Source organism: Hylobates moloch, unplaced genomic scaffold, assembly GCF_009828535.3.
Source record: "Hylobates moloch isolate HMO894 unplaced genomic scaffold, HMol_V3 SCAFFOLD_26, whole genome shotgun sequence".
NCBI classification, from domain to species: domain Eukaryota; kingdom Metazoa; phylum Chordata; class Mammalia; order Primates; family Hylobatidae; genus Hylobates; species Hylobates moloch.
In genome coordinates, this window is record NW_026652301.1 from 4,469,780 (window position 1) to 4,482,870 (window position 13,091).

Genomic DNA, 13,091 nt, shown 5'->3' on the forward strand with positions numbered 1-13,091 from the left:
CTAAAAGAAAATAATAGAACAAACACCCATTAGTCCATCACACAGCTGAAAAAAACAGAATGTTACCACTATCTTGGAAGCTCCTTGGAAATCCTGCCTAATTACATCCTCTTACAATTACAGGGGTAACCATTAACCTTTGTATTTCACTTTCAGTTTTTAAAAGTGTATATAGCGTTAGTTTTGCATGGGTTTGAACTACATATAAATGGAACACAGTGGTACACATTTTTTTCTGCCATTTAATTTTTTCATTTAGTTTTATAGTTCTAAGATTAAATCATGTTGATGCTGATTAGTAGCTCATTGATTTTTGCTGCTGTATTATATTTACAAATACGCCAAAACTGAGTAAGTTTTACTATTAAAAAGTGCTGCTGTAAATCTCCTTGGACACATCTTCTGGCGTACTGCTATACATCTCCTTGGACACATCTTCTGGCGTACTGCTATACAACCTTCAAACTGAAGTCATTCACTCAATGTGTCCTAAGAAACCCTGCTCCGTGCCAGAAATTGTATGAGGTCCTAAGTAGAGATGAACACAGACTGATCCCTCCCATGATGGAGAAGGAAACAATAACTAATAAACAGAATATTAAAAATTACGACTGACACTTTGCCTTACTGCCTAAACCAAGCACCAGAAGTGTCATGTAAGGAAAAGAACAGTTCTATGAGGAGCCATCGAAAACTTCATTAAAAGAGAGGTGATCAACAACATTGAGACCTACAGGAATGAGTGTACCAGCCAAGGGAAGAACAGAAGTATTAAGTTGGTGCAAAAGTAATTGAGGTTTTTGCCATTACTTTTAATGAAATATCCTAACTTACTTTTAATGGCAAAAACAGCAATTATTTTTGCACCAACCTATACAAAGCGCTAGGACAAGTGCTTTTTAGGCAGGAGGAATGGAATACAGCGTTTGCCATTTCTATCACTAAGTGGATGATGAAATGGTGATGCCCCGGCAGAGCAGAGGGAAGGAGGTGGACAGAGAGGTGAGCCAGGCAAAGACCATTCCATTCTGAGGGCAGCAGCAATCTTTTGTAAGCAGGGCACTGGGTCCACGTGCAACGTTCTCCAAATATGAGTTCCTTCAGTGTGAGAATCAAGTCTCTTTATACTGTTTTATCTCCTGCACAATCTTGGAGCCCAACAGATGAATGAACAATGACACTGCCCTCTGCCTTATGCTGGGTGGGGATATGCACATAATGAGAGACAGCCATGACCTAAAGTAGTTCACAGTGGAGACGGGACAATCCACCTAACATTATTCGAGCATACAAAGGCAAGCACTTGTCACTAAGGTGAGAGAACCTGCTATTACAGGCAATCATAAACTACTGGGAAAAACGTGGAGACGGGTAGGATTAGCTTGTAAATGTTTCCAAAAGAGGTAAATCTTTAACAGTATTTGGGAGGAAAAAAGGGTTACAGGCCATTGCAGAGAAAGGGTCAGGGTATTTCTAGTAAACGGAAAGGAAGGGAGAGGAAGAAGCAGATTAATAATAAACTGGTGAGCTCCAGGAGTAGCCCACAGGCCTTGGCTGGAGGGCAGTGGGAGAAGGCTATGGGAAAAGTGAAGGCCAGTTGGCTCTGAAGAAAGTACCTCATATACTTGAAATCCAATACAATCTAGCCCTTTTCTAGCTGTCATTTAGTTGTTTAATTGTCATTACCAATCTTGTTTAGTTTAGAAGTTGGAGGAGCGTCCCTTCTGTTCCTCTCAGGTTTGAGGGGAAGAGCTGAGGAGGGGTTTTTTTTCTTTAGGAATCCAAAGAACCAAGAGAAGAAAACACCAAATGTGTTAATATGTTTATCCACCCAGAAGTGTTTTTGAAAACTGGGACCATGTTCATAACAACAAAAAGCAGTCTTCTGTCAATGGAAATTTTGTGGCTGAGTCATTTGTCCTCATTTTACAGCTCATCAGGCCTAAGAAGAACTTCCAGACCCGTCAACTGGATCCTGGATGTGCAGCTGAGCCTCTTTCAAAACTGCTGTCACCATGGACTCCTGCGCAGACCAAACATCCCTTTTGTGTGTTCATAATTTACTTCCTATTCTCTTTTTGCTCAACATACTGATCAGTAGCCAGCACGTGGTGGCTTTCTTTGCTTTGTCCTGGTAATTCCGCAACACTTGCTGCAACTACTACAACCTGCTAATTATCTTAGAGGATCTGTGGATTATGCAAGAGTCAAGGTCATCTCATTCTTCCTTGTTGCCTTATCTGGAGGTGTCTTTCAGCCCTGTAGACTTCTCTTCCATATATAGCTTAAGCTTTTCTTATTTTCAAGCTTTGCATTCCTGTTTTTTCTCAATGACGTTATACCTCTCTTAACTCTTCCTGCAGCCAGCTTAAAATTTATTGCTAATTTCTATTGACTTCCAAGCAGCAGATTTTTCAACTCTAACGTATCATTTTTCAAAGCATAATTTTCAAAGCATCACTGAACTGCCTACACGTATATTAACAGTTAACAAAAGGTAGCAAACAAGAATACTTGAAACTTTTCAATTTACCCTATCTTAAAAGAATAGGTAAATATCACTTTCCACATCAACTATCTGACAAGGCCTAGGGTAGACTCAATCATTAGAACTAAAACCACAAATAGAATCCAGATAGCATAAATCTATATGCTAAGTACTCACACTGCTACTTAATTTTAGGTTATTTTGCAGGGGGAAATATCCTTTCGATGAAAGGACTGTCACAGAATTCCACTCTGAACACATCCTCCACAGGAAAAATGCAATGATAATACTAAATGTCTCAAGATATATTTAAAAGAAAATAGAGCATTTTATCTCACTTGTTAAGGTGCCAGTTCAATTTTAGATCAGGAATGTGATTTTTTAGTGTTTCTTTATATACAGTTATATTGAGACAAACTGGAACTCTACGCTTCCAAATGGGCAAAAGGTACTGAAAACACATGACTTAATACTTTCTTTGATTTAATCCTTTTAAATTGGGTGGCAGCACAATTTTTGAAAAAGCTTTTTACATTACTCCTGTGTTTTGGTTAATTTTGTTCTCCAAGTAAGAATGGCATGTGTTCAGTACTGCACACTGATGGGGCAAGTAATAAAACATTTATAGAAACAAAACCAACTCCTTGAGTGAGGTACACTGAAAACCAGATTAACTTGGCAAACACTCCATCCTCTTCATTTATCTTTCTCTTGGAAAAAAAAAAAAGGCAATTCAAGTAACAGATTGATTAACTTTGGAAGAATAACTCACAACATAGTGCTTTTTGTAGTCTTCGGATTTTGATTGCTGTACGGTAGGCAGAAAAACGTACGTTATTCAGGTCAGCTGAAATAGAAAAAGGAAGAATTCGAAGATAGGCTTATTATTGAATATATATTGAATGCCCAGAATGTATCTGGTTACTTTGGATGATGAAAAAATATTATGTCTGCCTGAAATAAAAAGTCTTCTCCCAAATTCCCCAACACGTATTTAAGAAAAAAATTAAATGATCATTAGCACCATGTTGAGATATATCTCAAAGCAGTGCTACAGAGAAAATTCTAAGAAAGTATTTTCAAACAGGTGTCAGGGCTCAGAACATGGTGGGTTGAGTACTTTGAAATGAAGGAGACTGGCAGGCCTCAGAAGTAAGGTCTCTCTGACCTCTGGGTCTCTTGTCTCCTGACCCTCTTTCTCCTTCCAAAGTGATAAATAGAAACCAGAATTCCTCTTCCCCAAGGTGGGTCATAAAAACTAGAACTTCTCTTCCCCAAAGCAAGCCATAAAATCTAGCAAGTTCACTGTGACCTTCTCCCTTCTCTCCTGAAGATTCTCCTGTGACAGGTATCCTGTCCCTAGAGGAAAGGAATACACTACAGGGAGAAGCCAAGAAGAATCTGAATAGATAGGCCTTGCTGGAATTCCCTTCTCCGTCTATTATCATTAAATTACACCCTTTCATCCAATCACAATTCAATGCAGTCATCCATTCCTCACTCAATCTAAGTGTAAAAATAGATACTTTTCCCTGTTGTCTTTGAGTCTTCTGAAGGCTCTCGTGTCAGGTAAAACTTTGATTAAGTAAATTTCTTGTGCTTTTCTGGTTGACCTGTCATTTGTTATAGGAGTGTCACCATGACCCTTATGATGGGTGAGAAAAGGTACCACCCCTTTCAGCCCTTTGGTAGGAAAAAGAGGAAGGTGATGAAGAGAAAGCACAGCTGTCATATGGCTTATTAAATGCACTGCACAGTAGGCAGAGGGCCCTTCCTTTTTTTCCCGATAAAGGAGATTTTCCTCCAGCGGCATCTCCCCCAAGGACACTTCATTTTCTTCCAACCACACTGTCCAGCTCACTATTCATGGAGCTCATCTTATTTCTATGCTCCTCCCATCCCGATTGATTTGGTTTTTCTGCCCTTTTGCAGATCTGGTTAAAATGATCCTATAACCCATACTCAACTCTTTGGAAACAATAGATATTGTAATTTCTTTCTTTGTCCCCTAAAGACAGAGTATCAGAGATTAGTAGAGTTAAAAGAAAATTCAGATATCATCAAAATTTGCCCCTTCATTTTACAAACTAAGCAAACTAGTTCTATGTCTTTTGTTTGTCCAATTTTTGCAGGCCCCTTCACACACCAAAAAAAAAAAAAAAAAAAACTCACACAGAAGCCCAACATTTAAAGAGATTAAAAAAGGGGGCATCCCTTTTATTGAAATGGGAGAGGGAGGCTTCAGGTGCTGCTCTTCCCTCCAGCATCTCCTTAGCTACCCAAAGAGAAAACTTAAAAAAAACCACTGGACCAACCAGAGGAAATAGGTTAAACAATAAGTTGAAAGCCACATTGCACTAGAAATTAAAACAAAATCGGAATTCTTGTCTGTGTTTTCTTGCATTTTTATATAAAAATGAATTTAGCTTTTAACAATTTAGACAAATTTAAACTAGGTGAGCTAATTTGATGGCATGTACTAAATAAAAAGTGAGCCAAAAGCAAATTTAAGGCAGTGGATTAAAGTTGGCTATATTGTAATTGTATATCTATATATATTTTTTGCGTGCAAAGCTCGAGATTAAGATGACTCAATACGAAGGAGGTAAAAACTACAATTACATTCCTCCCTGTAAATCAACCCTTTTTGGCTCACATGATTTCAAACCACCCAATTCTCCTAAGAAAGGCAATACCTGTTTACTGCATTGCCCTTAGAAATTTAACTGCTTTTAAATGTCAATGACATGATTCTTTTAACATTAATATGCCATGTAAGAAAAGCTGGTCATTAGCTCCTATTTAACAATATACAGTTCTCAGCCGGGCACAGTGGTTCACGCATGTAATCCTAGCACTTTGGGAGGCTGAGGCGGGTGGATTGCCTAAGCTCAGGAGTTCGAGACCAGCCTGGGCAACACGGTAAAACCCTGCCTCTACTAAAATACAAAAAATTAGCTGGGAGTGGCAGCGGGCGCCTGTAGTCCCAGCTACTCAGGAGCCTGAGGCAGGAGAATTGCTTGAATCCGAGAGGCGAGGCAGAGGTTGCAGTGAGCCGAGATCACGCCACTGCACTCCAGCCTGGGCAACAGAGCGAGAATCCACTCTCCTCCCCGCCCCCAAAAAAAGAATACACAGTTCTTCAGTTGTTTAGGTTAATTTATTACTATTAATAACACTTACCAAGGGATTGAAAGAGTTCGGTCATTTTAGGATGGTCCCAACAGGTGGTCTGTGTTTGATGGCTGGAAAAAAAAGGTAAACTTTTAAAAATAAACAAAAAATCAAAAAACTTCATACAGGCCAAAAAGGAAATACCCAAGTAGAAACGATTTTTTTTCAAATTTTTAAAAATACATGCAAAATTATTCTCATTATCAACCATTCAGAAACCCAATGCCCAATTATTACTTAATATTTGAAACACTGGCCGGGGCAATGGCTCTTCCTGTAATCCCAGCACTTTGGGAGGCCGAGGCAGGTGGATCACTTGAGGTCAGGAGTTTGAGACGAGCCTGGCCAACATGCCGAAACCCCATCTCTACTAAAAATACATAAATTAGCCAGCTGTGGTGGCGGGTGCCTGTAGTCCGAGCTACTCAGGAGGGTGAGGCATGAGAATCGCTTGAACCTGGGAGGTGGAGGTTGCAGTGAGCCGAGATCGTTTCACTGCACTCTAGCCTGGGTGACAGAGTGAGATACTGTCTCAAAAAAATAAAAAATATTAATAATAAATTTTAGCCAGGTGTGGTGCCTCACATCTATAATCCCAACACTTTGGGAGCCTCAGGTGGGAGCCCAAGAGTTTGAGACCAGCTGGGCAATATAGCGAGACCTCATCTCTATACAAAAGTTTTTTATGAAAATTGTTTAATAATAAATTTCATTTGAGCAACTACATTGTAAAAAAAAAAATGAAATCTTTGCTTTGCCTATTTCAAACAGAACTGAAACTAAAAATTAAAACCTAGATATAAAATGTGACTGTCATGAATCCTTGGGCCCTGGCTTGATGTGGCCAGATCAATGCAGGCTCCAGTATAAACCCATATCTGTTAAACAGATGTAGATTATCATTCAGAACGAATCCTCCAACAGCAGAAGTAGTGCTGTGAGAGTCACTACACCTTAAAAGTCTCGTCATATTTCCAAAGACTGCAGAAACAAGTTTAACTCTGAATCACATCATCCCACAATCTACGGAGCCTCCCTCCTCTTCTACCTTGAGTCGAACTTTCCTCAGTGCAAATCTACCCTTTCTTCTCTTCATGTGTATCTGGATTCCCCACTCCCCTCAGGCAAGTGTCTCTTGCCATTTTGACTCTCTGTTCCTCTTCTCAGCTTCCTCCCATTAACCAGTATTATTATTTTCTATATGTATTAAATTGTTTTCCTCATGTTCTTCACTTTAAAAGCAAGTTTTATACTTTCTCTTTTTCTGTAAATTTCAAAACTAATTCATATGTTAGATGGAAGTTTTGGGGTGATAAATTGAGGTTAAAACATAAATGGAATGCTTCAATTAAGTTTCTTAGGTAAACAGTTCATGACTTTGGTGGGTCAGTGGCCTTACATTTAAAAAGAGTTAACTGCCCCTTATCTAGGTCAGGGTAGATTAATAACATTTAACAGTGCTCCAAAGACTTCTTAAATGACACCTAGTTCTTATAAAACTATTTAGTAAGCTAAATGAGCCAGCCTAGTACCTAGGAGAGTGATATTACAACATTCATAAAATCAAATTCAAGAGAAATTATTTTTCAAGCCTATGTAAAATATCAAAAACTGGGGCATGTCACTGGGAAAAGAACATCATCACTGTTATATATACACAGGTAACAAAAACTCCAAATTACTCATACTTACCTTTGAAAAATATTTAAAGTGTGTATTTGCAATTGGGTATGTATCCTGGAAATATTAGCAATTGGGTATGTATCCTGGAAATTTCAAGATCTCAAACAAAATAATATAACTACAATGTGAAGATCTGTCTTGGAAAGAGATGGAAAGTTGTCTGGCTCCTCTACCCAGATTCTTGACTCCAATGCAGAGACAAATACTTCTACTTCATGGTCCACTACTGAACATCAACAAAACCATTCCACCCTTTTGGTTTGATGGTAGTGATACTCTCCAAATTGCTCCAAAGACCATGGAGCAGGTACTGAAGTTGTTTGACCTAAATTCTTACTATTCATCGTTAGACTCAGAGCTTTACAGAAATGCAGAGTCTCAGAAAGAATTTCCTCCCTATCACCAACAAGTATGGAAGGATTTCCTGAGGAGGTAATGCAACTCCAGTAAGGCATCATGGGCTCCCAGTCTGAGAGAACCTACTAGGGTTCATTGATCTCTTGTCTTCTCTTTCAGGGAATTTCAATCCCCATGACAACAGCACTGTCCAGAGACAGACATCCCATCATGATGGAGCAAACCAAGGCTCAAGAACCAAACTAAAGCCATCGGTAATGTAGAGCCAGACGTTACACTTAAACAACAAATATGCTTTCTCTTGTGTGGGTCTTCACCTCACACAACCCCTATGGAATCACAGGAGGAAAATACCACTATTTCTCAGTCAGGCGGAGGACTGAGAATTCAAGGTGAACACCGCTTGCTAATGGCTCTCTTTAGTGAAATCACTACTGAGAGCTGAGGGAACACACACATTTGGCAAACAGATGGAGGGAGGGAACGGGCATCTCCCTTTATGAATTCAATACCAGTTGATTCATTAGGCAGAACTGCCAACACAGAAAATAAATACAGCCTCTGGTTACAAAAGTATAACTGCTGCTTACCAAACAACAGAAATAAAAAAAAAAACAGGCGATGCAGTTGGCTGCTGGTTTTTTTTTTAAGTCGGGGGAGAGGGTTAAAGGAAAATCCACAATGAACCCAAAGGCTTAAAGTATTTGAACAGCTGCAGATAGCTCAGCTCCTCTTGCCAAAATGCCTAAAGTTCTCCCAGAGTAGGCAACCAAAACAGAATAAAAGTAGCATTTTCCCCCAAAATAACAACAGCTTGGGTTCTAATTAATCTCAAATATGAACAGGGAGTGGGACTTCATATTGTGCAGCTTGATAAGCTCTAAAATAAAATCATGATTTTATTACTAAAAATCCTCTTTTTAAAAGGCAACAGCCATGGGAATCTATCCAAGAATAAAATTAAAAAAAAACAAAACAAGAAAACAACAACAAAGTAGCAATTAACAGTTAAGTACAAAATCACATGAAGCAAACAATAGTGAGAACATGTGACATGTAACTAGGCTGGCCAGCCATCCAGTTTTGCCTGTGCAGGGAAAAATTGTGAAGGTCTTTGTTGTGGGCAAAAAATTAGTGGGTATCCTGTAAAGCTTAAATTATCTCTGAGCTATTTTAAACTCTGCAAACTGAAGAAAACAGATAGTAATGCAAATGATTTCTGTCCATATAAATGCAAATTGTGCCCAGTGGAATGCAATTGATTATTTTCCTGTGGATATTGACCAGTTTGTCAGCTTTGCATCCAGAGGTAAATTCATTTTAGCATCCCTAATCTGACTATAAATAGGTGACACTTTGTATTAGCTTTGGAACCTATTATAACTTCTTACTGGTTCCCTTATTATGAGTTAAATGAAACATGCTCTTTTTGTATTTGTATAACAGTTAAGATTTTTGCCTATTTTGAAAACTATCCTTCAAGCAGTATAAATCCTGCTTTATACTAGACTGTGTACAGGAATTATACATCAGCATTCTGGTATAATTATTAAAAGTGCCCCCCTACTCTGAAGTGCCCCAGCTGGGATAACATATAATCTCTGCATTTTATGGACATTATTAAAATATTAAGCCAATAAGGTTAAGAAGTAGTATATCCTTCCACCCATTATTATTCATAACAGTATACACTGATAAGCCACAGAAAGTAAAACACAAATAATATAAGATTGTAGCACTAACAAATAAAACAAAAAAAGTTTGCTGCAATACTGCCTAATATGTAATAAAATGAACCAACAGCAAAGGACATGCACTTTTGATAGGCTGGTAAAATATTGATTTCTGGGCAAATGACTGCTCTGGGGAAGATACTTCTTAAACTCATTTGTCCTCATTAGAGTGGTCTCATATTTTTCCATGAAACCTTAAAGGATGATGAGAAGGCAACTTGTTTGTCCCAAAACTGACACTTACCCAAATATACTTATTTGTTACTAGCTATCCAATTTTATGCTTATAACTGGATTTTGTGAGGTTTGCTATGTATCATTCCATTTCAATTATAACTATAAAGGCATATAACAGAACAAAACTAAAGATAAGTAAAAATACAAATGTGGGGACAAGAACTATGTATATTGCTCTGAGATAAGACAATCAAAGAAAGAAAAATATTTATTCTTTGCTGTGCAAAGTAAAATATACTAGGTCAGGATGTATATTAATCACAGTAATAACATGCTATTTGAGTGCTGAATTTGTACCAAGTAAACTTTTTTGGATAAACTTTTTCTATGTGTAAATTCAATTTGGATTATAATTCTATGACTTGGGTGACAATATTGTCTCCATCTTACAGATGAAAAAAACTAGGGCAGAGAGTGCTTAGATAGCTTGTCTGAGGTCCTATAGTAAGTAATAGAAATGGGATTTAAACAGAGATAGTCTCATTTTAAGCTAAGCTCTTGATATGGAAGTATATTTGCATAATTAAGGTTTTAAAATATTTCTTGATGAATCTGTCCAAATTTGAGTCCATGATCTATCATTAGAATCATTACAAATAACCTCATCTCCCTTGCATCTTTCTCACCCCTTGCAAATCCCAGGCCTGGATCAGCTCAATTACTTGCCTACTCTGGACCTGAGCAGCTGTGGATAAAAACAACGAGAAAATCACTCAACAGATAGACTCATTTTACTTTAAAATATGTGATTTCAAACCTCAAACGTCCAACTCCTGGCAACTGCGCTATATTCCCTAATAAACTTGCTTTCCCAAACTCCAAAACAGAAATTCACTACTGCTATCTCTCTCCCCAAACTGGTTTCTTTCTCTGCCTTAATATCATTTTACTTTATCTCACGCTTCATTGAAAACCTAAATACTACTAGATGAGGACTCCTTTCTCTCTCCACCACCAACTCAGGAAACCTCCCTCCAACTGCCAGTTTGTTATCCTCTCTCCCCTTTAACTGAGAAATTGTCCCCCTTCTTATTAAAGGCCAATTCTTCCTGATGATTTCTTAAAAATTTCTTGTGCTGCACTGTCAACCCCTCTCTCAAGAAGACTATCCTTTGTAGAATATAAATGTTTACAGACGTGCCATTCTTAAACACACACACACACACACACACACACACATACACACACCCCTACGTCAAATCCACATTTTCTGCTAGTTATCACCTTTTTTCTCTCCTTTGCAGACAAAATACACCAATGAGTAGTGTACCAAATCTACTTCCTCACGTACCATTCACCACTCAAGCCACTTCTGTTTGGCTTCCAACCTTTCTCCTGAACTCAAACTGGTCCTATAATTATTAGCAATGAACTCCATGGTGCCAAGTGGAGTGGCCATGCCTCAGGATGGGGAAAAATAAGAGACGAGAAACACTGTAAGTAAGTTATACAGTGTATTAGAAGGTGGAAGGTGCTATGAGAAAACCAGAAGTCTCCAGAAAAGGAAGTTGACACAGGCAAAATACAGGTTCTGTTAACATTTACTTTATGTACACTTACAGAAGTTGCATATATATAGCAATCAAGCACGAGCTCCCAACTAATCGATTTTGCGTTCAGCTGCCTACAGTATGAAGAGTGAAAACAAATGTTGGCAATCTGATATGACATCATTTATTTGAGTAACACCTTCTTAAAGATCTGAGAGGTGGTGTACTTACTTTGGAATTTATCATCTTTTCAGTCCTTGTTTCACCCGAGACTAGAATATAGGAAGAATGTGGAGTACCCCCATCAGTCACATTGATTCTCACTCTGTGCCCGTGCTCGTGTGTGTGTGGGGGTGTGGGGGTGTATGTGTGTGTCTGTGTGGAAAAGCCCCTGGGGAGAGGATGGAGGTAGTGGGTGAGAAAGCTACAGGAGTAAGTTATATATTCCTCAGGTTATATTCAACTTCCTCATCCACTCGCAAACACTGTCCACTGTCCTCTAAGCTTTTAAAGGCAGAAAATCCAAAGATATACTTTTAGAAACAAAAAATTAACTTAAGAGAAAAGAAATGTGGAGGTCAGGATTTCAAGAAAAAAAAAAAAAACATTCTGTCCAAAATTCAAATAAGATATATGATCCTATTTGATAATAGGTACTGTAAAAGTTTAGTCTTCCTTAAAAAATGCCATTAGTATCTCATGATAATGAAGACAGGAGGCAGGAAGACAACATTGTAAATAACAAATAATTCTGTAGGATTTGACTACAAAATGCATTTAGGCTGGGCACAGTGGCTCATGCCTGTAATCCCAGCATTTGGGGAGGCCAAAGCAGGAGGACTGCTTCAGGTCAGGAGTTTGAGACCAGCCTGGGCAACATAGCAAGACTCCATCTCTAAAAAAAGTCCAATTAGCTGGGCATGGTGGCATGTACCTGTAGTCCCAGCTACTCAGGAGGCTGAGGCAGGAGGATCACTTGAGGCCAGGAGTATAAGACTGCAATGAGCCATGGTTGCACCACTGCCCTCCGGCCTGGGCAACAGAGTGAGACCCTGTCTCTGTAACAAAATACACTTAAAGTAATTTCACACTTAGAAGTAGATTTAAAGATACAAACATGGAAAGGACTATATAGAAATAAGCTACCATATCATACACCCCAAAATACAAGATGTCAATATTGCATGTATGACTAAGAGAACATTTGTTACAAAACAATAAGACATGGTTTATTTGTGTTTGTTCTTAAATAAAGTAATAGAATTAATTATCAAAACTGATGTGCCTACATGCAAGGGGAGGGACAGGTGATAATTGTCTTGAGGGTACTAGATTGTCTGGAAATATAAACATGCAAATACTCTCTAAACCCAGGGGAGCCGCTAGCTTTCTACTAGCTGCTATATTTCCACATGAGCCCAGAATTTATAGGGACCCCGCCTCCTACCCAACCCTACCCTCATCTCCCTGACTCTCAAACTGGGGAGATTCAGACCATCAGCCAAATTCCTATAGGTCATTCGTTGTTGCACTGACCCTGGGGAGCCTCATATGCCCCCATCTGAAGGTGTTAACACCAGGACTACGTTGCCACAACTGTTGAGGGGATCATTGTATCCTTTAAGTTTGCTTTTAAAAGCTGGATTTGTAGCTTTTAGCTTTTTATTAAAAAAAAAATTACTACTTTATCTCTTTCTTTTATGTATTTTTAAAAGCAGGGATTAATTACTTCTAATTTTTTCTATATGGTTATATGAAATCTTTTACTGTATTATTTTACTTTATAATCAGCATATTTCTATTTATTTTACAATTTTAAACATTATTACTTCTGTACTTTTGCTAATTGCAATGGCAGTTTTAAAAATTTAATCTTTATAAAGTATAGATATCTTTTTTCCTCTCTAAATGGCCCCACAGTGATCCTTC

At 38.3% G+C, this 13,091-nt stretch overlaps 1 protein-coding gene across 7 annotated transcripts in view; it reads right to left on the reverse strand.

Moving 5' to 3' along the window:
- Window positions 1-13,091, reverse strand: part of LOC116463116 (utrophin-like) — a 572,404-nt gene that overhangs the window by 73,867 nt on the left and 485,446 nt on the right. For all 7 annotated transcript variants that reach the window (XM_058434468.1, XM_032146075.2, XM_058434467.1 and 4 more), the window contains 2 exons: window positions 5,672-5,733; window positions 3,261-3,335 (listed from right to left, as the gene is read on the reverse strand). In XM_058434468.1, coding sequence (XP_058290451.1) covers window positions 3,261-3,335; window positions 5,672-5,733 — 137 coding nt within the window. The remainder of the gene's footprint in view (window positions 1-3,260; window positions 3,336-5,671; window positions 5,734-13,091) is intronic.